Source organism: Microtus pennsylvanicus, chromosome 11 (genome assembly GCF_037038515.1).
Source record: "Microtus pennsylvanicus isolate mMicPen1 chromosome 11, mMicPen1.hap1, whole genome shotgun sequence".
Lineage (NCBI taxonomy): Eukaryota > Metazoa > Chordata > Mammalia > Rodentia > Cricetidae > Microtus > Microtus pennsylvanicus.
The window spans coordinates 15082811-15110258 of NC_134589.1; the positions used below are offsets into that span (position 1 = coordinate 15082811).

The window sequence follows — 27448 nt, forward strand, 5'->3', positions numbered from 1 at the left end:
TTCCCTTTTCTCAGGTTTTAGGGTTATAAGTTCAAAAGCAGTAAGCTTTAAAAAAAATAGTTTTTATTTTTAAAAATGATAAGTTTTGGCATGAATACATAAATAACGCATTTTAAAAGTAATTCTGGTGTAGACAGTTTACTTGCTCAGGTCTAGTTCTGTCCATATTATTAAGGTCTCTAGAAACCTCACCTATGACGTTTGGCCTCTTGGGGAAGGATTTTTACTGTACTGGAAGGAAGCCAGTTGCAGCCGAGCCCTGAAGCGCTCCGCTTCTAGTTCCCGAAAGAAAGCATCGTCGTCATTCTGGGTTATCATGTACTGCAGCTGCTGGATCTCCTTCTCCATCTTAACTCTCAGCTCCCTCTTCACTTTATGTAACGTCTGAAAGAGAACTCATGTCAGTCTACAGCTCGTGACTTACCCAGGCTCCCCGCCACTCTTACCCCTACCTGCAGGCTCCTAGCAAGCGCCTCCAAGACCATAGCAGGTATGTTAGAGCCCATCAGGTATTTTGGAGAAGAGATGGGTCCTCTTACTCATATTCTCTCCATTCTTTTATTGATATGAGACTGAATTCTCCATTCTTTTAAAGTTACAGTTAACATTTTCTATTTCCTTTTAGGAATAGTTCCTGTTCTGTTAATTATTACCTGAGCCTGAGATTTCTCTCTGGCTTTGAGTTCCTGACGCTCCTGTGATATGGCTTCTGCCAGCAATGAAAACTGAGGAAAGAAAAACAAATCTTCCGTCACAGTGCAATGATTCTTAATACTCCATCTTAAATCTCAGTGGAACTAGGATGACACACATTGTACACTGTTGCTAGGGATTAGCTTATTTCATCTTAAATTTGCCTTAGAAATGAGCAGTGAAGCTTACTGGTGCTGCAAAGCTCTGGGCCAATTTGCATATTAACCGGCAATGAACTAAGCCAACCTGATAGGTGGTCGGGATTGAACACACTAATGGCGGCAGCGGCAAGCCCACCTGGTCCTTATAGTAGTTTTCCATCGAATCCAGCTCATTCTGGTGCTGTCTCTTTTCTTCGTTGCGTTTCTCTTTGGCGTAGTTTCTTAGGTCTCGTAGTCTTTGCTTCTGGATTTGTAAACCCTCTTCAAACAGTTTCTTAAAGATCTGTTGGTTATTTAGTCGTTAATTAGACTGCACTTTCACTGAGGAATATGACGATTTTGCTTACCTAGAGGTATTGTTTTCACAAGGGCTTTTCAGCATAACAGCTTTACTCATTATTCAGACATAAAATTAACTCTCTTAAAATGTGCATACATCATTAGTAGGTTTTAGGAGACTCAATCCTGTGTAACCAGCACAAGTTTTCAACATTTCCATCCCTCAGACACGAAGCCCCACACTCGTCTGCACTACTTAGTTCTCCCATTCCTGCTCTGGATTTGCCTGTCTGGACACAGCCTTGACCAGACGTGCTTTGAAGGTCAGACTGCTTACAGACCTCAGGTGTATCACTCTTGTCACTATGAATTTAAACTGTGCTCACAAACTCTTGAGCTGACAGACGAGTCCCTTTTAGCTGTTACAGTTTTGGTTGCTATGTGGATATGAATGTGTGTATGTGTATGTATGTATGTATATAAAACCTCCATCCATCCATCCACCCAAAAGTATCAACCCTACACAGCATTCCAGTAACCTTTTAGAAGTGCTGACAGACCTTCCAAAAGCAATCACACCATCACACAACCCTACCAGTCCTGCAGAGTGCCCCATCTTCGTGTCTTCACCAATCCTCTATATTTTAGCCATCCTCGTGGGTGTGTGTTCTGTGATTTGTATTTCCAATTTGTACTGATGAATGGTGCTCAGCAACCTCTCATGTACCACCATGAATTACTGCCTTCAGAATTCTCGAGCATCCATTTTATGTAAGGCACGATGGAAACCAATGCTTCTGCACCTCACTAAATACTTAGCTGAAGGTCAAGGGTCAGCATTTGGGCAGCCACCATAAAACAACTGTTCAAGAGGTTTTGACATACCCAGTTGTCTCCCCTTCATAAGGAAGAAATCTTCATAAAAGGCTACAGCTGACAAGTCACACATTCATCACCTTAGTACCTTAAGCAAGTTACTTAACTGCCTCAAGCCATAGCAGTATCTTCCTCAAGAAATATTTTGATTTGCTGAGCAGTGGTGGTGCACACCTTTAATCCCAGCACTTGGGAGGCAAAGGTAGGTGAATCTCTGTGAGTTCAAGGCCAGCCTGGTCTACAAGAGCTAGTTCCAGGACAGCCTCTAAAGCTACAGAGAAACCCTGTCTTGAAAAAATTGATTTGTATTTAATCCAGTTTAACAATGATCAAGTTTTACTGTAGAAATAAAGTTTGCCAGTAATTTGGAGTCCCCAAACATTGATTAGGATGGGACAGTCAGTGTATCTTGTGGGCATAGCTATGTCCTGTATCATGGCAGCATACCTTAATTTCCTGCCATCTGCAGTGTGCTTCCAAACCCCAAGGGCACCGTTCTTTAGAGTACAGTGTAGGAGAGGGACTTAAGGCTGCATGTTAGGAGGATCATGAAGACTAGGGAGATGGGATGCACAGCTGGGTAGTGAAGCCTGGTCAAGCACAAGTCCTGGCTGCTTTTTGAACTTGGACTGAATTTTGGATCCCAATTGAGGTCAGTTGTAGACAAATTCATCTTGAAACATAACACCAAGTTCACCTTAGCAGAGTAGATAGACAGAAAGGAACACATACCATTTCTTCCCGGGTTCTCATCCTCATCATTTTTGCACGTAACTGAATTCTGTAATCATCATAGTATTTCCGAGCACGAACAATTTGCTGACGATTTTCTTTTATCTTTGATTGGGTCAACCTTTGTCTATGAATTCGGTCCCTGAAGTCTTGCTGGGGAAGAGAGAATACGACAAGCAGACATCCAGCTAGAGCATTCATTTCATCCCTCAATCTCCCATCCAACGCCTTCCAGCTGTAAGTGGGCATGCAGGAAAGACCACTAAATGGCCACACAAGCTCACTGTAGCTTCATCTCAATCTGAAGAGCAGTACTGACAGGCCTGCCCCAGTGTGCAGAGTGAATAGGCCCTGAGCCTGACTGTGGCTCAGATGTTCTTGACTACAGTGAAGATGCACAGGCAATTTTGGAGATGGAGTTTTTGAAACCAGGATTAGAATTTCCATGATTTAACCCACTTCACACCCAACTAAAGATTTTAAAATCTCTTAACTCAATGGCAGACTGACCTGCCATTTCCCTTCACAATACTAACTGGGGACAACATAAATGATATCCAACCCAAATTATAACAAAAACTAAACTGGCTCTCTACCTGGGAGCTGAGAAGACAGGAGACCTAAGACTCCTAAGCCCTACATGGACCGTGGCGGTAGAGACAGAAATGAAATAAAATCTCATTTGTGTCTTTTGATAATCAGAGAGAAAGCCAGGCAAGTCATATTACACCTGAAGGCCTAGGTTTTCATCTCAGAAAATACCATCTCTAATTTGTTACTATAAAGAAGTGAAAAGCAGCCAGATGGCAGGGATGAAGAGTGTTTTGCAGCCAACTGGTAGGTGTGTTTTCAGTGCAGTGTCCCTGGAAGGTGGCATATATCTTCCCCATCATCAATTTTGAGTTAAAGCCCTGGATAGATACTCCCACAGGCAAGCGTTAGAAGTCAGTTGCCTTGTTGGTTCTTGACATACCAATCTCTTGTTCTGTTCACTTTCCTTCTTGACAAGGGCAGTAAGGAGGTCATGCCTTCTCAGGGCTTCTTCTATCTTTAAGGTGAACACAATGCAAGGTTAATAATGCTGTTCAAGGACATGCTCTATTCGTTTGCTTAGGCTTCAAAGGGACAGCAGCTTACTTCATCCTGGAGTTTCTTCTTGGATCGGTTTTCTCTCTGTGCTTCTCTTTTGAGTTGTTCAACCTGTGCGATTTGCTGCTTCCACATTTTGGTCAGCGTTGGGTCAGAAACATAGAGAAATGGAAACTGTTCCAGCATCAGGGGCAGAAGGCTGTGTTCATTCACTTTCACTGTAGGACAATGAGAGATGCTGCTAATCTAACCGGCTTGCTGAACTCTCAACCCCAACTCTCTGCCTACTAAACCAAGCTAATCTCGGGTGCTGGCCCTAGGGCCATCTAAAGTATACTGGATACTCTGCATCCCTACTGAGGATGGAAAGCTCAGTAGTTCTGACCCTAATTCCGAGGAATCCATCCATCTCCTTAGGGGTCTTGAGACCTGTGGGTAGATGCCTCCTGTGTGTGAAAACGGAAGACACTCCAACTTCCTGGTAGGCATATGGTTAGAAGGAAAGGCCCCTAATGGGATATAGTTGGAAGCCTGGCATTTCACCTGACCTTGTTTCCTTGCACCACAGCTCTGACTCAGCAGCACCAACTGTCATCTTATAGAGGCTGAGCAGGCCATCTGCTTGCCTTGGAGATCACCTGCCTTCTACCAACTTCCCAGAAACAAAGAGAGCAACCAATGAAAATGGGACCAGAATGAATGAGCAGAGAGGCTCCCACTGTCCATAGATGTCTCCCTAAGGCACCTCTTAGGAGTTTGGTTCTGGTTACAGAAAAACCGAGCCATATGGCAGTAATACAAGGGCCTTTCTGCAGCTAACTGGAGGATGTCTTGTTTTCAGCAACCTCTGGAATGCAGCATTCACAGCCAGAGGCTGTGGCTGCCATGAAGGACATTGGAGGCTCTTACTCGGAGCTGCCTTGCTTGACTTCAAGAAACCGCCTTTTGGACTTGGAGCTGCAGTTTTTCTGGAGTAAATCTTCTGGACCTGACTCTGTTTTGGAGTTCCTTTAGGAATGGCTTCTCTGTGTGTTTTTTCCTTAGAGGCAGATAAAAGGGCAGAGTAAGAAAGGGGTCTAAAAACCCTTTTATGCAATCACCTCAACACACTGACATTGGCTAATTAGCCTTAGCCAACCACACTCTTAATCTTGTTTTCTCTCCCCACCACTGGCTTTCCTCCCAGCTTTAGTAACCATAGTCCCAAACCCTAAATAGAACTACTATTAAAATTTTCATGTGCTAGTTTCTTTGACAACCTTTTCTCTGAATATTCAAAAACTCAAGGGGCTGGAAAGATTGCTCAGAAGTTGAGAGTACTGACTGCTCTTCCAGAGGTCCTGGGTTCAATTCCCAGCACCCATGTGGTGGCTCATGACTGAACTCCAGTTTCCGACAGCTTTATACAGGCTTACACATACAGGAAAAACAATAATGCACATAAAAAATAAATATCTAAGAAAAACCCTCAAGCAGCTGCACAGTGTGTTCTAAGTCTGCTGCGCTGCAGTCCTGCCTTCATTAACACGCCAGCATCCGCACTCCATGCTCTCATTCGGGAACCACTGGTTCTTGGTTTTTTTTTTTGTTTTTTGTTTTTTCTTTTTTTGGTTGTATTTTTGGGGGGAATTTTTCTTTGTTTGTTGTTTCGAGACAAGGTCTATTTAGTCCAGGTTGTCCTGGAACTCATTATGTAGACCATGCTGCTCAAACCACAGATACCCTCCTGCTTCTGCCTCCTAAGTGCTGGGATTAACAGTGTACACCTCCACACCCAGCTGGGAACTTCTGAGGGGTAGAAAGCAAGGACTTGGGTTTCTTACTCTGGAACAGAGTGCTTGGAATCCTGTCTCCCCTTTCTCCTCTGTCACCTAGATCCTATTTTAACCCTTTACAAACTGGGTATGAAAGAATCTTTGAGGCCAAACAAAATCTAGGCAGAAGGAAAAACACGAGTCCTCTTTGATAGCATTTCCTCTTGTACCCGAGCAACCTAACTACTCCACAAGTCTGAGGAAATCCTGCCTTCTCTGAGCTAATGACTCAGGTCTGCTGGTTCCCTGTCCCTTTAAGAAGGCCACCTCTGTACTTTTCACTATCTTTGCATTTATTAGAGCTGGAGATTTTTACCCACTGTTTCCTCCTCCTCTTCATCGTCACTTATCCCTCGAAGTCCAATGTTCTCTTGAACTTTATTTTTTCTTAGGTCCCTTTCAAATGCTTCAGTTAATACCTAGAAAGAGTAAGGTCATATGGCAGTGGTCAGAAACATGTGCAAATCTAAATGAAGGGGGGAAAGAATCTAAATTCCTATTCTAAAAATACCAGGTTCGTTCCCTTTTCCTAAGTTCCTTTTAGGCTGCTTCATAAAAACACACTGTGCTAACAGACATAATCAGTACATAAAATGCCATTGAATACAATGGTTTTTCTTTTTACTATTTTCACAGGTTTTATAATTATTATGATACTCCTGAGTGGAAGTTGCATGCTAAATGAATATATATATATTTGTGTGTGTGTGTGTGTGTGTGTGTGTGTGCCTCAATCACTCCTCACCCTATTTTTTAATACAGCATCTCTTATTGAATCTTACTGAACCTGGGGAACAGACTTGCAAGCCCCTGAGGATAACTATTTTCAGACATCTGAATTAACTCCAGTTTTCATCATTTTAAATGCAACTACATTATAAAAATCCACTATGCCAAGTGTTGGTGGTGCACACCTTTAATCCCAGCACCAGGGAGGTAGAGGCAGGTGGATCTCTGAGTTTGAGACCAGCCTGGTCTATATAACAAGTTCCAGGACAGCCAGGGCTATATAGAGAAACCTTGTCTCAAAAAACAAACAAAAGGGCTGGAGAGATGGCTCAGTGGTTAAGAGTATTGTCTGCTCTTCCAAAGGTCTTAAGTTCAATTCCCAGCAACCACATGATGGCTCATAACCATCTGTAATGAGGTCTGGTGCCCTCTTCTGGCCTTCAGGCATATACACAGACAGAATATTGTATACATAAAAAATAAATAAATATTTAAAAAAAAACAAAAAAACAAAACAAACCACAAAATAAACAAAAACCACTACAGCAGACAACTAAGTGTTCTAAATTTATGGATTTCAAAGTCTCTGTTCCACTGTGGCATCCTCCCTGATGATATCAGAAATGATGGAGCCCTTTAATTAAAAAAAAAATGTTTTTACGTTTTTATGTGTATAGGTGTCTTGCCTGCATGTATGTCTGCACTGTGTGTCTGCCTGCCTGGTGCTTGTGGAGGTCAGAAGAGTGGACCGGAGCCGCTGAAACTTGAGTTACAACAGTTGTGAGCCGCCATGTGAGTGCTGGGAATCAAACCTGGGTCCTCTTAAAAGCTGAGCTCCCAGTCACCTCCTTTACAGGGTAGCTTTCTCTTCCCACTGAATCTTTCCTAACTCCCTTTACCTATGACTTCTTTCTGAAAATACCAGGCCACATCAACCTCCTCTTTCTTCATCCTCTGAACAGCCAGGTTATTTTTTGATGATTTCATGACTGCATCTCTAACGCTGTATCACATAATTCTCTGCCGTCTATTCAACTCAGGCACAGTGGATGCACTTAGATCTTTGGTCAATGGTGTGTATGCTCACTGTAGGGTCCAACTGAGGAGAAATAGTATTTGCTGCTGCCTACATGTATTCAAGGAATGAGGGCATACCTTTGCTTGGAACCGGCGGGTCTCTGCTCCTTTAGACTTGTGCGGCTTCTTTCTCTCTTTCTCTAATTGTCGGTGTTTGTTTACTGAAGATGGGGACAGTGAATGGGACCTGTAAGCTGACTTTCTGTACATGGAAAATCCTGCAACAGAAAAGCCATTCACCATTAGTTCTTGGCAGGCAGAAATGTTGAGCTGGAAACTGAGCAATTGGTTCTTACTGAACCTAAAGAAAATGAAAATGACAAGCTAATGTGCTAATGTATTCTCTTCTAATATGCAGCTGTGTGTTTAGTCAGACCAAGCAAACAGACTGTTAGGGATAGGGAGGGAAGTGCTTGCTGTCTAAGCATGTATTAGATCCCCAGCACGCATGTAAGAAACTAGGTGTGACAGTGTATCTGTCGCCAGCCAACCGTGCTTAATCTATGGGTTCCTGGTTCAGTTATGCGAACCTGTCCCAAAATACAACAGAGAGAGTAAAGAAGGAAGAAACCTGATGTTCATCTCTGGCCTCCACATGCATGTACATACATTTGCACATGTGCACACGAACACATACACCACACACACAAATATGTACTAAGTACATAAGCATTGCTTATTCAACTTCAGGCTGACAGAGCTTGTGAAGATTTATTTATTTATTATGTACACAGTGTTCAGCCTCCATGTATGCCCACACACCAGAAAAGGGCACCAGATCTCATTACAGATGGTTGTGAGCCACCATGTGGTTGCTGGGAATTGAACTCAGGACCTCTGGAAGAGCAGTCAGTGCTCTTAAGCTCTGAGCCATCTCTCCAGCCCCGGAGCTTGTGAAATGTATGCTATGCACAAGGTTCCATGGAAAGGAAGTGCTCTTGGTTGTACGGCGAGTAACATGTGGACTATGTGTCCGTGAGTCTTTTACCTGTCTGGGTCCTGAGGATGGAAAGTAAACACGTACAGAGAGCTTACAGCATGCTAACTGAGGCAAAGGTAACCTGGCTAAACACTGTGACCTCTAATGAGCAGTACCACTCGTTCTGCTAATGGGCACTGGACTCAGCTAAACAGCAGCTCAAATGGATGGACTCGATCTTTAAATATCAACGAACATCTCCTAGGTGATGGTAATAGAATGAAGAAGTTTGCAGGACGTATAGTGTCAGTGTAGATTTCAGCAAGAAAATGTGCATATTTAGACAAGTAATTATAAGCTTTGACAGTATAGAAATATCAGTAAGAAACAACACCAACTTGAGTTTGCTATTAGTTTTGATTCTTATATAAAATGAAACTGCCATTAACACACAGAACCACCTGAGAAGTTATCCTGGACACCTCATTCCAGGCCTGTCTGGGTTACGTACTTGGCCTAGGCTTCTTCGGTCCATACTCCATGATGCTGTCACTGTGCTGCGACAGTATCTCCTCATTTCCACTGTGCACCTCTTCCTCTCCAGTGTCACCATCTTTACCATCAGTCTTGTCTGTCGCTCGATCACCCAGGGCAGCTTTTAACATCTGTCGAGAAAATCTTTTCAGTATCTGTCCTTGACTTCAGCAGGAAATGAAGTAGAAGCGAACAGGCCTTCTAAAAGTTGTCTCTGCCAGCCGCTAAGACCAAGCTTTAGAAACGTATGCACAGCATCTTATACACCTGCAGCTTTTATTGCATCTACTTTATGTGTTTGAGATCAGATTTCATTGTGCAAACCAGGCTGGCCTGGAACTCAGGGTCTTCTGAGAGGTACAGTGAAGGCTTTATATTAACATTTAAAGCATGGGTAGACATACTTTTGACCTTAGGAAGGAAAATTATAGCAAGTTTAAGTCCAGGCTGGCCTGTGTAGAAAGTTCTAGACCATCTAGGACTACATAGTGAGACTCTGTCTCAAAACAAAAAACAAAAAGCGACAAAAGGAAAGAGTGGCTATCGGTGCTATAAACCACTCAATTTCAGTGAATTTTACAGAAAGCCACACAAGTTTCATGCAATCATTCAATGTTGTTACCCCACTACTTGAGAACTTTTCATCCAATTTTATGCCACATCTGTCCCTGTGACAAAGGTGTGTACAGACGGATCTAAAAATGAATGGTTTAACAATCACATTAAGTGACTCCATTTTCATCAAAATTCAATAAAATTTAGATAAATCTTTATGCCCTATTTGGCTATATAAGGAAGGCGAGGAGCCAGTCTGTGTCCCTCCTGCTCGACTTGTGGAGCTTTCTAGCAGAACACAGCCCACAGCCCAGCCTTACCTACACCTAGGTTTCCTTCCTGCTGGGAGGTCAGTGTCCTCCACTGAAAGACTAACCACAGAAATCTCACCAAGATTAAAAGTGGAGACTTGCCCAGTCTAGTTCAGAGAGCCGCTGAGACAGTTTCTCTGACACCGCATGCAGCTCTTGTTCTGTTAGCCGCGTCACGGCCTTCTGAGGGAACGGCGAGTACTTTGAGGAGACCACAGCTCTGTTCTCATTTCTGTAAAAAAGTGGCCAATGACAATTAACGGTTAAGAACATACTACTTATTTCAAAATGACTAATACACACTTTAACAAATACTTTATTCTGGTTCTCAAATGCTAAATTTGTAAAGAATACTCTTTAAAAAAAATACTATTTATCATTGGGGAGTGACTTGTCACAGAGTATGTCTCCACCTGTCTTACATGGGTTCCAAGGATCCATCTCGGGTCACCAGGCCCTTCCTGAAAGCTGTCTCATCAGTCCCTTTGCTTTCCAGTCCCTTTACACTAGACTGTAAGCCCACAACAATGTTACCTTTGCCCTTTAGGGCTTGGAGTCAGAGCTAGACATGATTCCTGTTCATCATCTTTGGATAATGTGGACGTTAAGACAACTTTATCTTCTGATTCCTATTCAAACAGAAGAAAGCTGGCTTGAGACACTGAGGAGATGGCTCACTTAGTAAAGAGCTTGCCACACAAGCATGAGGACCTGAGTTCAGTCTCCAGCACCAAGACACCAACAGAAACTCTCCAGAAACACTCAAAACAAAGATGAAACCCTCCAAAATATAAATGCTTGGCATTTCTAATAGCTTATTTCTTAACCTTGGAGGGAACAGTCTAAAAAATATTTATTTTGGTTTTCTTCTCCTTTGGAGAGAGGGTTTCATAGCTAGTCTCGAACTCACTAGGTAGCCTAGGCTGGCTGGACCCTCACTGTTCTCGCAGTCTGTCAAGGCCCGGGACTGCAAGCTTGTGTCACCACAGCTGAGGAAAAGCACCACTCATTTGATATTTGACAGCTGCAGTAATTCTGCTTTATTAGTGCTCTCTGTTTGGGGTTTTGTTTGTTTATTTGTTTGTTTGGTTTTTTTTTTGAGACAGAGTTTCTCTGTGTAGCTTTAGAGCCTGTCCTAGAACTTACTCTGTAGACCAAGCTGGCTTTGAACTCACAGAGATCTCTCTCTCTGCCTCCCAAGTGCTGGGATTAAAGGTGTGTGCCACCATTGTCTGGCTCATTATCTCTCTCTTAAATGGGTTATTTTCTAGTATATGCACACATATGTATGTATGTGAGTGTATATACATATGTGTGTGTATATGTATACATATATATATTTGGGGTTTTGAGACTGAGTTTCTCTGTGTAGCCCTGGCTGTCCAGGAACTCACTTTCTAGACCAGAACTCAGAGATCTGCCTGCTTCTGCCTGAGCACTGTGATTAAAGGTGGCACCATGCCTGGTACCATTATCTGCATTTTAAAATAATGAGATCATTCCTTACAGGTTTGTCTACCCTGGCACATATATGCCTGGTTTCCTCAGGAAGTTAGGAACAAGATGACAATATGAAAAAAGAACTTTTTCTCAAGGAGAGAAGCAAAAATAGACTAAGATATTAAGTGTTTTATACTAATCAGTGAGACTATGGGTGGATTGTTCTTTCCTTTCTAATTTGTAAGGATTTAATTAGGAATATACAACTTGGGGCTCTGCAGTTGCGATGTCACTTAGGCAGGAAGCTCACGTCTCCAGGCTGGCTTTCCCACACACGTGCAGCATCTGCTTCCCACACACCTGCAGCATCTGCTTCCCACACACCTGCAGCATCTGCTTCCCACACACCTGCAACCTCTGCTTCCCACACACGTGCAGCATCTGCTTCCCACACACCTGCAGCATCTGCTTCCCACACACCTGCAGCATCTGCTTCCCACACACCTGCAGCATCTGCTTCCCACACACCTGCAACATCTACTCACAGCTGCTTTGAAGAATAAATCATCTAATACCTATAAAGTATCCAGAACTGTGCTTAGCAAAAACAAAAGCATTCTCTATGTGTTGGCTCTCTTTTCCTTATGCTCTTCCTGTCCCTATCTGCCTAGGAGAAGAGCATACAGGGAGACACAGAGGCCACCTTTTTCCTTTTAAGAATTATTTTATTATTTTGTGGATGTTGATGTTTTGCCAGCATGTATGTCTGTGCAACACATGTGTAGGTACCCTCAGAGGACAGAAGGTGTCAGATCCTCTGGAACTGGAGTTACAGACAGTTGTGAGCTCCCATGTGAGTGCTGGCAATCAAACCTGGGTCCTCTGGAAAAATCAGCCAAGTGCTCTTAACTACTGAGGTATCTCTCTAGCCCCAAATTTTTTGTTTTGAAGACAGGGTTTCTTGTAGCTGGGGATGAGTGTGCCTTTCTATCTTCTTGCCTCTATCCCCTGGGGATCACAGGCATGCACCACCACACAGGGTCTACAGTGGCGAGAGCTGTGCTTTCTAGGCAGGCACTCTGCCAGTTAGGACTCATCCCCAGCCTACTGAGAGAAATTTTAAGTATGATGCACCTTTATTCCCAGCACTCGGGAGGCAGAGGCAGACAGATCTCTGTGAGTTCAAGGCCACAGGGTCTCACTAGCCCAGCCTGATCTCAAATCCCCAATGATCCTCCTCGTGGTTTCCCCAGTGTTATGATGGCAGGTGTATGTTTTTGATTAATGTAATATACTTGACAACCATTCTAAGGAGATTTCTTTAAGTAGATGGACTTTGGGACTCAGGGTAGAGAAGAGTGGGACTGTGTGTGCTCAGCATATACAAGGCTCTGGGTTCAATAGCCAGCAGCAAAAGTAAGTAATTTTCTCGCCAATGATAAGACCTCTCCACTCACCACAGAACGTCCCAAATGCTCTCCAGAAGTCAGGGCAGACGAGTAGAGACTTGAACGGAGGTATTCCTTCCCTATGGGACAAGGTGCTCGAGGCTCGGAAGGATGGTAGGGAGGGTGTAAGGGGATGGCAGCTCGGATAGGCTCACCTAATTTTCTGGCACTTGTTACCATACTCACAGAAGGAGTTTCTGCTGTTAAGAAAAATTAAAGTGGATCTCATAAAGGAATTCTCTAAAATAAATGATTTTACATACACACATACAAACATAGTCACACATACTAAGGGAATTTGTGTGTGAGATGCTGGGGGGAACCCAGGGCCTCAAGTATAGGCAAACTCTAGTCCACTGAACTATAGCCCCAGGCCAGGAATGACTATATGATTGGTTTTGTTTTTCAAAGAGGATCTCACTCTGCAACAGCCTTACTGTCCTAGAATTCACTCTATATTCCAGGCTGTCCTCAAACTTTGCACAGCAATCCACCTGCCTCAGCTTCTCAATTGCTGGAATTACATGCATCGGCCACCAGACTCAGTTTAGGAATATATTTTTAATCTAATCAAAACAGGGCACATGGACCGGCAAGATGGTTCAGCAGGCAAAGATGTTTGCTGTCTGCGAATCCAGATGGCCTGAGTTCAGTCCCCAGGACCTACAGTGGAGACACTGAACTCCTACCAGTTGCCCCAGACCTACATACTGGCACCACGGCATCTCCACACACACGGCTGCAGTAGTGTAAAGAACTAAAAGCCATAACAACTCACCTTTGAAAATTGTCCCGTTCTTGGATAGGAAACTCGATGAGATAGGGTTCAACACTTCCTCACACGGTTCAGAGCCTGATGATGCTGAAATTTTTCTAGACTGCAAGTCCATGGAATTCTGAGCACCTAGGAAGAGTCTTAAAGCTAAAGTTTTAAACTATCAAAGTAGTTTGCGAAATAACTAAAGCCGGTAGGAGCACCATGTTCATGATAGAAGTACCTTTGACAACTGCCATATAGTAAGGCAGTTCCCCACAGCCTGAGCACACTTCTATCAATGCTGCATTACTTTGCTTTAGAGAAATAGGTGCCAGATGCAGAAATGCCACCATACAAAGCCAGAGTTGTGGCTAGTACCACTACCTAAAACTGCGGGTTCCGAAATTGATGCCTGAACTAGATGCATGTGAAAGTGAATGACAATTAGCTGACATCTTAATCTAAATATAAAAGGAAGCTGCCCTTTAATCACAGGAAACCCAAGTACCATAGCCAATCTTTCTTTTTATTCTTGTTCTTTAAGTTTTAATTAAAATTTTAGTTAAAAATTTTTCCCATAATTGTATTGATTACTCTGAGCTCTACATAATCTGAATCAAATAATAGGTTGCATACCCCATTTCTAAAATGTCTGGACCCACAAGTGTTTAGGATTTTGGAAATATGTACATATACAAAGTGATCTTTATTAGAGGGAGGACCCAACTGAGTCAGCCTACGTTTCATAGGTGCCGTAGCACACAACCTAAAACATTTCTAATGCTCCTATACATAGTGACTTGTCTTTGTAGTCAGATCTGGGATTTTTTTAAGTTTTTCTGTATTCTTTCTGTTGTTTTTAGACAAGAGTGTCTACACAGCTCTTGCTGTCCTGGAACTCAAAGTGTAGGCCAGGCTGATCTCTAACTCACTGAGACCCTTCTGTCTGACTCCTGAGTACTAGGATTAAAGGCATGGACTACTCCACCTGGCCAGTTTTTCTTTCTTTATTCTTGAGAATTTTATGTATGTGTATCTCTTAGTTAGAATTACTATTGCTGTGATGAAACATCATAACCAAAAGCAACCTGGGAGGAAAGGGTTTATTTCATTCACAGTTCCATATAGCAGTTCATCAACGAGAGCAGTGAAGGCAGGAACCTCGAGGCAGGAGCTAACACAGAGGCCATGGAGGGTTACTTACTGCTTACTCAAGGTTAGGCTTGGGGTTCTCATGGCTTGTTCAGCCTACTTTCTTTTTTTTTTTTAATATTTATTTATTTATTATGTATACAATATTCTGTCTGCGTGTATGCCTGCAAGCCAGAAGAGGGCACCAGATCTCATTACAGATGGTTGTGAGCCACCATGTGGTTGCTGGGAATTGAACTCAGGACCTTTGGAAGAGCAGGCAATGCTCTTAACCACTGAGCCATCTCTCCAGCCCCCTCAGCCTACTTTCTTATAGACCCCAGGACCACCAGTCCAGAAGTAGCTCCACTCAAAATGGGCTGGGTCCTCCTCCAACAATCACTAATTAAGAAAATGCCATACAGGCTAGCCAACAGCCACATCTTATGGAAGCATCTTCTCAACTGAAGCTTCCTCCTCTCTGATAACTGCAGCTTGTGTCAAGTTGACACAAACTAGCCAGCACAGGATACAATAAAATATGAACCGAGTACCCCTGCAACTCCCTAACTTTTTATATTTTATTCATTTTGTGCATAGGCTACCAAGGAGTGCATGTGAAGAGCAGAGGATAACCTGTGAGCTCTGCCCTCCTCTGTGGTTCCTTGGGACAGAACCCGGGCGGTCAGGCTTGGTAGCAAGATGCCCTCTGGATGAGCCATCTGGCTGGCCCAGGCTGAAACTCCCCACTTGGAGCACGTCAGTCCCACTACAGTTTCAGATTTTGCAGCCATCCATTTTTCATGGCATCTGAGATCATGTAACCCACTCTAGACTCCCCATCCGTTCCCTCCTGTCTTTTTGTCTGCTGCTGTCCCTTCGAATAGGACTCTCTGGGGTCAGAGTATTAATGCTGACAGGGCCCACAGAGGTGGTTGAGTCCAATTCTCTCATCAAACTCAGAAAAGGCCTCGTCCAAAGTCACAAAGCCAACAGCTGTGAGAACGAAGGCCTCTTGATTCTCAATTTATTCTACTTAGTTCTACAATAGCCTCTTTGTCACTCCATTCAGAAACATACTTACTATGGCTGTATTTTGCCAAGTTCTGACAGGTTAAGATAAACAATAATTTTATTATACATTTCACCAATTTATCTTGACACACAAACCGCCAGTGCCATAAAGACAGGCTCTGTGGCTGTTCTGGTCACACGCTATCACCAGGGAAGACACAGAATCAGCACTCGATGAGTAAGTGTAACCTGGCTACTTTTCCAGGAACTTGATGTTTACCAAACAGACTATAATTTTCCACGCAGTGTATAAGCGGTGTTCCGGATAAACAGAGAAGGCCACACCATAGGAACACAGCCTTAGAGCCTGACACAGGTGGAAGAGGCTGGTGCTGGAGCCAGAGCCTGCCAGGAACAAGAAGGACAGATGGAGCAATGCGACGGCAGAGAAGAATGCCAGCTAAGATAGACCAGGAGGTAGAAGAGTTGAAGGAGGCCTGAGAGACACTCTATGTGCAAGCAATAGACTGTTGGACTCGTGGCTGAATGATTACTACCAGGACTATGACCTTGTCAGTTCAAACCCTGGAAAGTAAGTGGACCATTTCAGAAAATTATAACTGAGTACTCCAAATGTGTGACTAAGTTCAAAGCTGAATCCACAATTTTCCATATAATTTGCCCGACAAACTAACTGTACGACAGCTCTGCGTGCACAAACTGTGCATGAGCCTGTGACCTCCCACAGCTACGATGGTGAACACTGTCTGCTGTCATATTTAGTGGGCAATGGTGATACTCTGTGACTTTATTTTTTTTTTAAATATTTATTTATTTATTTTGTATACAATATTCTGTCTGTGTGTATGCCTGCAGGCCAGAAGAGGGCACCAGACCTCATTACAGATGGTTGTGAGCCACCATGTGGTTGCTGGGAATTGAACTCAGGACCTTTGGAAGAGCAGGCAATGCTCTTAACCTCTGAGCCATCTCTCCAGCCCTACTCTGTGACTTTAATGCAGATGTCTAACTGGGGCTCTATTCAGCTCAACTTTAAGTTATATGATTCTACTTTTTTTTTTTTTTTTGGCTTTTCGAGACAGGGTTTCTCTGTGTAACCCTAGCTGTCCTGGAATTCACTCTGTAGACCAGGCTGGTCTTGAACTCACAGAGATCTACCTACATCTGCCTCCTGAATGCTGGGATTAAAGGCGTGAGCCACCATTGTGTGGCTTTTGTTTTTTTATGGTTCTACATTTTTGTGCCTGTGTTGAATGACAGCTGATAGTGAATGCTTGTCTACTCACCGTTACTTCTCAGGGAGAAGGTGTGTGCCGTGTCTCCAAGCCTAATTATTTCCCCTGTGGGTTCAGCGTCATCTCTGTCCCAGGTGGGCCCCAACGCATCAGATGAGAAGGAACACCTGAAAAAGGAAGGTCTCGCTCTCACTGTGGCCTATTTGCCTACAGAGAGTGCTTCAAACACTGACTGTGGGCTTACAGGAATTCAGACTGCTCATTCCTGGGTGCACAGACTGGGGCTTTGGATGTAGCCCAACAATTTAGCACTTGCCTACAATGGCCCTTGGCTTATTCCCAGAAAGGAGGGAAGAAAGGAAGAAAATTACTTTCACCTCTTTCCTGTTTGGTTGAGTGTTATATGCAAGGTAGAAACAGTCTCATGTATCAAGGATTAAAAGGAAAGCAAACACTATTGAATCTAAATGCTGCAACATTCGGGAGTCTGGGTAAGGTTTCACTTTTGCAGCAATTTTTTTTGTTGTTGTTTTGTTTTGTGACACAGGGTTTTTCTGTATAGCCTTGGCTGTCCGGCTATCCTGGAACTCACTCTGTAGACCAGGCTAATTTTGAACTCACAGAGATCCAGCTGTCTCTGCCTCCCGAGTGCTGAGATTAAAGGTGTGTGCCACTACCAGCACTGCAAATATTTTTTTTTTTAAAATATTTGTTTATTATGTATACAATATTCTGTCTGTGTGTATGCCTGCAGGCCAGAAGAGGGTACCAGACCTCATTACAGATGGTTGTGAGCCACCATGTGGTAGCTGGGAATTGAACTCAGGACCTTTGGAAGAGCAGGCAATGCTCCTAACCGCTGAGCCATCTCTCCAGCCCCACTGCAAATATTTTTAAGGGTTGGGGATAAAGTTCAGTTGGTGGAGTGCCAGCCTAGCATGCAGAAAGCCCTGGGTTCAATTCCCAGCACAGAACAGAACTGGACATACTGTTGCAGGCCTGTAATCCTAGTACTTGGGAGGGAGAGGCAGGAGCATCATAAATTCAATGTGGCCCATCCTTGACTACATACTAACTTCCGCACCAGCCTGAGCTACAAGAATCTCAAAAAAGGATTATTTTTTAAATCTCAAATAGTTTCACTTTTGCTCTTTTTGTTTTGTTTTTAAATTTAATAATGAAAAAGTTAAAATTTTCATGAACTGAGCATGGTAACAAAAACCAGCACAAGACAAAGGGCAAGAGAAGGCTGTGAGTCAGAGGCCAGCCACTGGGGCTACACTGTAAATTCAAGGACAACCCAGTATATTAGTAAAACCGTCTCTTAAAAAAATGAGGTAGGAAAGCCAGGCGGTGGTGGCACACACCTTTAATCCCAGCACTCGGGAAGAAGAGGTAGGCAGATCTCTGAGTTCGAGGCCAGCCTGGTCTACATAGCGAGTTCCAGGACAGGCACCAAAGCTAAACAAAGAAACCCTGTCTCGAAAAACAAAACAAAGCAACAAAAAAAAATGAGGTAGGGGCTGGGTGTGTGCACGCACCTTTAATCCCAGTACTCAGGAGGCAGAGGCAGGCAGATCTCTTGAGTTTGAGGCCAGCCTGGTCTACAGAGTGAGTTTCAGGACAGTCAGAGCTACACAGGAAAACCCTGTCTGGAAAAATAAACAAATCTGTAACATTTTGAAGGTGGAGGCAAGAAGATCAATTCAGTCATGCTCAGTTACATAGGGAGTTCAAGGCCAGCCCAGGTTATATATGACCTTGTCTCAAAAAGAAAAATTGATGATCAAAGAAAAAAATTAAAAATTAATAGGTAGTTAAATTGAAAATTATTAAATTATTAAATAGAGTTCAAGGTTCCTAAAACTCCCTCAGAAAGGTAGAAAAGAAGCTAGTAAAATGTTCACATCAGCTTTAGAGGGACTATAAGTATGCTGGCTTCATCTTAGATAGTTAAGTGTGATCTGCTTGATGACATTCACAGGCATTGCACACTACCTCCCAAAAGAAACTTTTTTCCATGATGACTTGGACTCCTTGATACTCTCCAGCTCATCCACGGGTTCCTCTCCATGCGAGTCTTGAAAATACTGCTCAGTTTCACCTGTTTAAACAAGATTAAAAACAAATAATAACTGATACCCCAGTCTGTCGTGAGTCAGAGCAAAACAATAAAGAAGCCAAATAAACCACCGCCTGCAGTGAGTCTCCAGAAAACAGACAAGTGCAGGGCTTTCCCTGCAAGGTGGCAGGTCGGCAGTTACAGCAGGGCTTTATTACTGCTGTGTGCACTTGTGTGTGGAGGGGGAGTGCGGGAGCTTGTGTGCCACAATACAAGTGTGGAGACCAGAGTTACTTCTCTTCTTCCCTGGGGTTCTGGGGTTGGGATTCAGGTGAGCCACACCTTTCCAATCTTCTCTACAGCTTTTAAGTCTTTTTAGCTACTGATTAAAAGTAGGGCACTGGGACTAGCGTCTTGAGACTGACCTCAGGTACCAAAGTCTCTGCATAGGTCTCACTAACAACAGCAGAATTTGCAATGATGAGTGTACCCAGGCCTTTTGTTTTCACTGATATTAGAATTCATGTTTATTACTATTTCTGCTAAAACTTTCTGTTTTAACTCTACAAAACAAGAACAGGTAATGTATTATTCCATCCATTATCAATAGAATCATTTACTCTTAAGTTGTTAAGCTGTAGCTTCTTGCTGGATATGGTGGTACATGCCTGTGATCTCAGTACTCTAGAGGCAAATTTCAAGCGCTTAACTGTCTTTAGTATCACTTCCTTAAGATAAGTTACTAGATACAGAATTTATCAAAAATGAGAAACTGATTTTAAAGTATGGCATACTGATCTTCATGAAAGAAATTTCTCATGGTAAGTCTGAAGTGGGTTGCTCCAAGAGTAAGATTAAAAATATTCAAGCTGTCACAAAATGCCAGTTTAGGCTCAAGACTGACTGATGATGTACCAGGAACCCTGCGGATGCCTCAGTAACAGCCTCACTAGATGCATGATGGCTGTTCTGACAGGAAATTAAGGAACAAGAGATTTCATGTAATAATAGGACAATAAATAATTCAACTAGAAATTCAACTTTCTATTATTGATCGGTTGTAATTTAAAGGCCACATCCAAGTTAGCAAAGAATATAATGGGAGTCTAGGATAGGTTCTAACTATTCAGAATGGAAAGAATCGGAAATTTATCATGACATTTACCAGCATTTGTATTAAAGATTCTGTTTCCTAAGAGCAATGGGCAAGCTGGCCTCCACCCTTAAACTTACTTTTATTGTAAGACGTTTCACTGATGTGTTCTGTCAGATACTCCAATAATCCATCAAATATTTCTAGGAGATTCTTGATAGATTCCTTATCCCCTTTCACTATGTTTTCTCCTAAACACAGAAGACAGAGATTTTAAGACATTAAAAGGAAATCAGAAAGCCTCATTGTTGTTATTACTTTAACTATGTAAAGATATGTTAATCTCTTTATGTTGCAGAATATTACTTTAACTATGTAAAGGCGTGTTACATTTGTTTATGCTGCACTTGTTTAACAAGACACCTTGATGGATCTAATAAAAAGCTGACCGGCCAATAGCTAGGCAGTAGAAGGATAGGTGGGGCTGGAGGGCAGAGAGAATTAGGAGGAATCTGAGCTCAGAGAATGAACAAGGGAAAAGAGAGGGAGATGCCTGAGGCCACTCAGCCAATTAGGCAGCCACTAGTCAGCCAGACACAAAGTAGGGCATACAGAAGGGAAGAAAGTAAAAAGCCCTGAAGCAAACATAGATGAAGAGAAACAGGTTAATTTAATTATAAGAGCTAGTGGGCCAAGCATAAGACTGAACATTCATAACTAATAATAAGTCTCTGTGTCTTTATTTGGGAGCTGGTTGGTGGCCCCAAAGAAAGCCTATAAACTTTGAAATGAATATATGAATGCAGTTTGAGAATACAGGTATAAACCAAGGAAAAGCAATTATAAATATCAAAAACATCCGTTTCCTGTTGATTATCGCTGAAGAAACAAGGGATGGGGGAGCTGAGTGTGGCAGTTCATCATTCGCTGGCATGTTCTATTCTCTAGCAGCTAAGTATCTGGCCCTAAGGAACAGCCTCTGGGACAGCAGTTCTCAACCTATGGATCAAGACCCCTTTGGGGATCTCAGATATTTACATTACAATTCATAACAGTAGCAAAATTAGTTATGAAGTAGCAACAAAAGTGATTTTATGCTTGGCGGTCACCATGAGGAGGTGTACTAAAGGGTCACAGCAATAGGAAGGTTAAGACCCACTGCTCTAGGGAAATGGCCACCAAAACAGAAAACAGCAGAGACCTTTCCAGTAGCTAGTGAAAGAACAGCGTAAGCCTGTGGCGCCTGCTCATCGGGGCTGCGCTGTGAAAAGTTACAAAACAAGATGGACAACTTGTTGGGACGCTTCTTCCTTCCATCAGGAATCTCTGTTCTTATATCTACTTACTTCGTGTATAAGTTTTCCTTTTTTTTTACACCTTGAGACAGGGTAGCCTCGAACTTTCTATACAGTAGAGGGTGGCCTTCAACTCTCATCCTCCTGCCTCCACCTCCCAAATGTTAGGATTATAGTCCTGTATCAGTATATCTGGTGTAGATGGTACCGAAGAGCAAAGGCCCTGCTTTCTGCAAGCTAGCCAAGCACTTTCTGCCTCTAATTCCCAGAAGTTAATCTCTGGGAAGTCTCTAGCACAACGCCTGGCCCATAAGAGACCACAGATAAATGTTCAGGTGGGATGTGCAGAAGCGAGCTGGTAAAACATGTAAGCCTGCCTTGTTTAATGTCATCTAAAATGGATTCTAATCAACCTCAAGTCTGGATGGAATTTATCTCCCTGTACTCTCTGTCCTTTGGGAAATTATGCCTGGCATTTGAAAAATACAGAAAGGAAGGCTCAAAGTCTGTTAACTGAGAATCTAGTCATCTACTTTAACCATGACATAAAACAAATACACCAGAATTCTGATGTTTTCCTCTGCTGCTGGTAAAAACAGACAAAATTTGACAGGCTTTTTTTTAATTTTTAAAATTACAGACCAGAAATCATGTTTTCAAGTTCTGTTTTTTTCTGGGAAAACAATGTGTGTCCCAAGGGCATCCTTAGCCGTCTTCGTTTCCAGGATGGGGAGTGCATGACGTCAACCCAGCAACTAGACTGCCAGCAAGGCCCACAGCTTCGAGGTAGGGGAAAGTGCTTTAGAAGAGACCTAAGCAGTAAGAAGCCGCTCCTCAGTGGACCTGAAGAGGTAAACAGATCTGACACTGCTCGTGCTGTGCTGTCCGGGCAGTACTACACTGAAAACCTTACAAACAGGTGTTCTCAGAACCTTGCTCCGGTGTATTCATAAAGCACAAACACGGAGCTGTTCACGGAAACCTGGGTCTATAATCCCAGCACTGAGGAGATGGCGATGGGAGGATTGCCAAGAGTTGGAGGCCAGCCTGAGCTAACTAGTGAAACCAGTGGTCTTACCACAGGCTAGAGTTTGAGAGTCTGTCTTTAAAAAACAAAAAGGGAGCTAGCTCAGTGTGCTGACACAAAGCTTTAATCTCAGCATAGGGGATGCAACTGGATCTCTGAATTCTCGGCCAACAAGGCTACATAGTGAAGCCCGGCATCAAACGGACAAACTGGCAACTGTCCTCACTCAGGTGATAAAGCAGTTCCACTGAGTTGCAAGAGCAAGGCAACTCCAAAATCATCCCTCCAGATTAATCACCTCCAAAGTGAGCAAAACCATTTACTCACCTAGAACTGAATTAAACAGAACCGTGTATGGCTCCTGTCAGTCTATTAAGAGACATAAACGACCTATCTTAACATCTAACTCCTTGTGGCTCACACCTTTGATCCTGACACTTGGGAGTCAGAGACAAGCGGATCTCTTTGAGTTTGAGGCCAGCCTGGTCTACACTGTGAGTTCCAGGACAGGCAGAATTATGTAGAGAGAACCTGTCTCTAAACAAAACAAAACAAAAAGAACAGAAAAACATTTACCTCCTTGAAATGTCAAAGCCATTTTTGTGATAAAATATACGTGAAAGTTTCTAGGATTCTCGCTGTTCATGAGCTTCAGCTCCTTTACTAGGACTCTTACCCATAAGTCTGCAATTATGAATGCATGTGGTATGTTTGGTTTTGTATGTATGGTTTTGAATGCAACACAGTGTACCCTATATTATTCAGAAAAAAACTTTTAAATTGTATCTGTGTCTGTGTGCGGTACTAGAGATCGAACCCAAGGCTTCCTACACTCTAGAAGGCACCTTGCCAATTAAATTATACCACCAAGTGTTTTAGGTAGATAACATAGTTCAAAATTTAAAAAATAAAATAAAATCTCACGGGCTGGAGAGATGGCTCAGTAGTTAAGAGCATTGACTACTCTTCCACAGGAACCGGGTTCGATCCCCAGCAACCACATGGGAGTTAACAATTGTCTCTAACTCCAGTTCCAAGTGGACCCAATACCCCTTACATGCTAGCAAAACACTGATACATATAAAATAAAATAAATCTCAAAAAAAAATTTAAGTTTTAAAATTGCTTAAGGAAAATTCTTATTTGTATGCACTTTTCCGTATCCATGAGTCTTGTCGGATGCCAGAGTAACATGATTGTGACATACTCTTCTAGAAAGTCTTTCTGAATACAATCAAGTACATACAAATTCTCATCACACCTGTCCTAACAAACTGTAGCATGTGCTATTATCGTCAGAAAGACGTTTTTCTAACGCAGTGTACCCTGAAGACTGTTTTCTGTAATGTGCAACCATATAATTCGAATCTCCACAGTTGCTCATTGCCGTGGAGTGCCGCACTGTAAGGAGTTTTTGTAATTTAATCAGCCACTAACGTGGACATTTGGGTTCCAGTGTTTCTTTTAACTGCAACAGATATACAGCATGGTATGCTTTAAAACAAGCATGGTGGTACACACCTTTTTTCTTCGTTTTCCCTTTTTTTTTTTGAGACAGGGTTTCTCGGTGTAGTGCTGGCGGGCCTCTGAGAAAGCCACCTGCCTCTGCCTCTGCTTCCCGAGTGCTGGGATTCAAGACTGCACCAGCATGTGGCACACACCTTTAATCCCAACACTCGGAAGGCAGAGGCCAGCCAGGTCTACAGAGGAAATCCATCATGACAGCCAGGGCTACACAGAAAATCCCTGTCTCAAAAGAAAAACAAAAAACAAACAACTACTACAAAAGACTCAAAACCACCAAATACAAAAAACACATACTTAAAACACATTTGCAGGCCAGCACTAGCGCAGACTCAGTGGCCAGTGTTCCGGGGCTCTCATGGCACACTGAATGTTGTAGCTCAACCTTACAGTTTTTGTGTTCAAACCTGTTAAACAACAGCTTAGATTCTAACACTTAATTAAAATATATAATTATCTGATGGGTAAGCATATACTAACCTGTTATGTGAGACAAGCTGACCTGAAGGTAATCCAAAGCTAGTGAATCAATCACTGCTTGTACATTGTGGGCATCATCTTCTTGACTCCTGGAAATAACTACGAGGTCTGTGGGGGAGGGAAAGTCATGTCATTTTAGAGCTTTGAGGGGCCAAGCTGTGAAATAGAAATATATATTTATATATTTGTATTCATCATATATATGTCTGTGACTAGGCTTGTGAATAAACTCCACTGCTACAAAAACAACTCAAAAGAATTATAGAGCCTAAACTCGACGTACTAGAGTCTGTATTGGTTGACTACTTATTGATTTGAACTTACTTTTCAATACTCTATATATAACAGTTGAGTATTTTTCACCCAATGTATGAGTATATTCTATACACATACCATGTAAAGGAATAAACAGAGCTCCTTAAAGGCATTAATGCCAGGCAGTGGTGGCACACGCCTTTAATCCCAGCACTCGGGAGGCAAAGGCTGGTAGAGCTCTGCGAATGTGAGGCCAGCCTGGCCTACAAGAGCTAGACCCAGGACAGGCTCCAAAACTACAGAGAAAACATGTCTCGAAAAACAAAAAACAAAACAAACAAAAAAATTAAAGGCATTAAGATAGTCTAATAACAACAGCAAGGCTAGGTATGATGACACATCTCTACAATCTCAGCACCGGCGAGATTGTAGCTATATCAGGAGTTTGTACCTACACTGCTCTATATAACAAGACCTGTCTCAAAACAAACAGATGCTTAAACCCCTAACTATGGGCTGCTTTCCTTGACAAAGTAAAGCAAAAACTAAAGGCCAGATCAGCCAGGCATGAGAGCACATGCCTTTAATTCCAGCTTTCAGGAGGCAGAGCAGAGTCTGATCTACATAGCAAGTCCTAGGTCAGCTGAGGCTATATGGTGATGCTATGTCTAAAAAAACAAAACCAGAAGACCAAACCACTGCAGGTGTTCAAGTGGTCGGCTTTCATATGCCCTGTTACAAGCATCTTCTGGGGATGACTGGCTAAAGCAGAGATGAGAATATAGAAAGATTTTAATGGCAAGACAAGCGTCTCATCTGGGTGGAATAGAGCACCTTTGAATCCCAGCACTTGGAGGCAAAGACAGGTGGGTCTCTGAATTTGAGGCCAGCCTGGTCTACAGAGCAAGTTCCTGGACAGCCAGGGCCACATAGAGAAACCCTGTCTTGAAAAAAAACAAAAACAAAAAATAAAACTGAACTAACATCAAGTAAATGTTAATTCTTATCTATAATTAGTAGTCAAATAAGACCCAACAAATTCCCAAGACCCACTCAAATTTATAACCTTGAATTGAAGGTAGTTACAGAAATAATGACTCTAAAAGGCATGAATTGCATGGGATTAAATGGGGATTAACTCAAATAAATGCCAGACTATTTAATCATGGCTGTTATTGTGGGTGAGGTCCATAATGTACTCATTAAAGCAACTAGTGTCATAGTTGAATAGGACACAAAATTCATTATGAAAGGAAATTTGTGACCCAAGACAAAATTATTCTCACTTTTCAGTACCCTTACCTGGTACCTTTTCTCCCAAAATGGACTGATAAAGTGCAATAAAGACATTAGCATCACAGTCTTCAAGTTCATGTATCCTCAGGTGTATGTGACATTTAAAAAGAAGATTATTGGCAAGTGTTACCCATTCTGTTGGGGAAGAAGGGAGGGATCAGTCTTCAATAGCAATAGAAAAAGTCATATGTACATTTAAACAAAAATCACTGCCACAGAACATATACATTGAAAACTGTAGAAGATAAGGACTTTGTCATGAAATTTCAAATACTCAACTGGGCAAAAGTTTTCAAAAGATGTACTTAATTCCTTGGGATGGCTTCCAGTGCTAGCTCTTACACACCCAAAACGACTGTGCCGGTCCAACTTTTACTCTTGTAACCTAAGATTCCACCTACCGGTATTTTTATAATACTGACATAGGTGTTTTTAATTACAATATACTTATAGGTAAGAATGAATGTCATAAGGCAGTTGTAAATGGTAATCTAAAGTTGCTAGAATCCAACGGAGGTGGCTCCAAATTCCCAAAAGTTTTATCCAATTAGCTTGTGTAAATTAAGATCTCTCTGGTGCCCAAACAGGTGATTGATTTGGACTGTTAGAAACTGGAATAATGACAACACCGACACTAATGCATTTGTTAGCTTTCTTTTTTATTACAGTTGATGTATACGAAGGTAAACATGAGAAAAACGAACACAACGCTAAGCTCTGAACTAGCACATTAATACTGCTCGAGTTCCCCGTTGGGTTATTGTTTGTTTTAAACATCCCTTGCTTTCCTCTATTCAGTTCAGGACCAAGCTTAAGGGTTTCAGCAATAATTCTAAAAGCTTGAAACTCCTGTATTCTGAAACGATTGGGTATTAGAGAAGACACCATAGAACTGGGCAAGTCTCCAATATGAGATGGACAGGTATTCTGGAGACAATAGTCTGGATGTGCCATCCATGTCTCCGTCCGATGCCCATTTCTCACAGCAGGCCAAGCCATGGCAACCATTTTGTGTGCTGTCCGGGAGAGGAGGTAAGCGTCCTAGACAACCGAATCAACTGGCTTTTCAAAGGCAGTACTAGACAAAGCCGGTTACTCTAGAGAACATCAAAAGATCTAAGGAGTGCTGTGCCTCAAAAAGATAAAAAAAAAATACGCGTCCCACAAAAATCGGGTCAGAGCAGGATCCTCTGCTCTGTAAAGACAGGATGCGGGTGTTCCAGCCTCGCCACAGAACCCATCTGTCACATCCCAAGTGGCTGAGACCCCCAAATTCAGAGAGCCCCCCCCCCCGCGACTGCGACTACTGTCCGGCAGTCACGAGCCTCTCCGGACACGGTTCGGGTCGGCCCGCGGCCAGCTGGATGCTGCAGCATACAAACACTAGGGCTCCAGGCCGAGACTCACCAGCCTCTGAGCTGGCCATACTGCCAAGAAAGGTCGCGGCCGGAGACGAGAGCGCGGGCGGGCGACGGTGTCCTGGAAGGGCCGAAACGGAGAGCACCGAAGAGGGTAGGAGGGGGTCGGAACCAGAGAGCGGGGACGGAGGGCTGGGAGAGGGCGGGACGTTAAAACGGCTTCTCGCCGCTGATTGGTCATCA

General features: G+C 42.8%; 1 protein-coding gene across 2 annotated transcripts; it reads right to left on the reverse strand.

The window, feature by feature from the left end:
• Positions 1 to 41: 41 nt before the first annotated feature.
• Cep95 (centrosomal protein 95) lies at positions 42 to 27406 on the reverse strand. 2 transcript variants are annotated; one of them, XM_075990326.1, is made up of 20 exons: positions 27255 to 27406; positions 25854 to 25982; positions 24297 to 24404; positions 20111 to 20221; positions 18814 to 18919; positions 16867 to 16982; positions 13436 to 13561; positions 12667 to 12854; positions 10304 to 10398; positions 9872 to 10001; positions 8881 to 9034; positions 7529 to 7668; positions 5965 to 6063; positions 4740 to 4869; positions 3879 to 4048; positions 3715 to 3789; positions 2742 to 2894; positions 991 to 1137; positions 654 to 725; positions 42 to 384 (listed from the first exon to the last, which is right to left on the reverse strand). In XM_075990326.1, exons 1-20 carry the CDS (start codon positions 27271 to 27273, stop codon positions 193 to 195), a joined length of 2460 nt encoding a protein of 819 aa, XP_075846441.1. In that variant the 5' UTR covers positions 27274 to 27406; the 3' UTR covers positions 42 to 192. The 2 variants fall into 2 exon arrangements, with proteins under 2 accessions (XP_075846441.1, XP_075846440.1); XM_075990325.1 differs by having other exon boundaries at positions 12667 to 12857.
• Between the last annotated feature and the right edge of the window lie 42 nt (positions 27407 to 27448).

Bases quoted from the DNA above. Each gene is read 5' to 3' on its own strand.
- Cep95 (XM_075990325.1), bottom strand. The intron at 10,002-10,303 runs GTAACATTGTTG...ACTTTTTTACAG, and splicing joins CCAAGCCCTAAAGGGCAAAG to AAATGAGAACAGAGCTGTGG. The intron at 6,064-7,528 runs GTATGCCCTCAT...TACTCTTTCTAG, and splicing joins CCCGCCGGTTCCAAGCAAAG to GTATTAACTGAAGCATTTGA.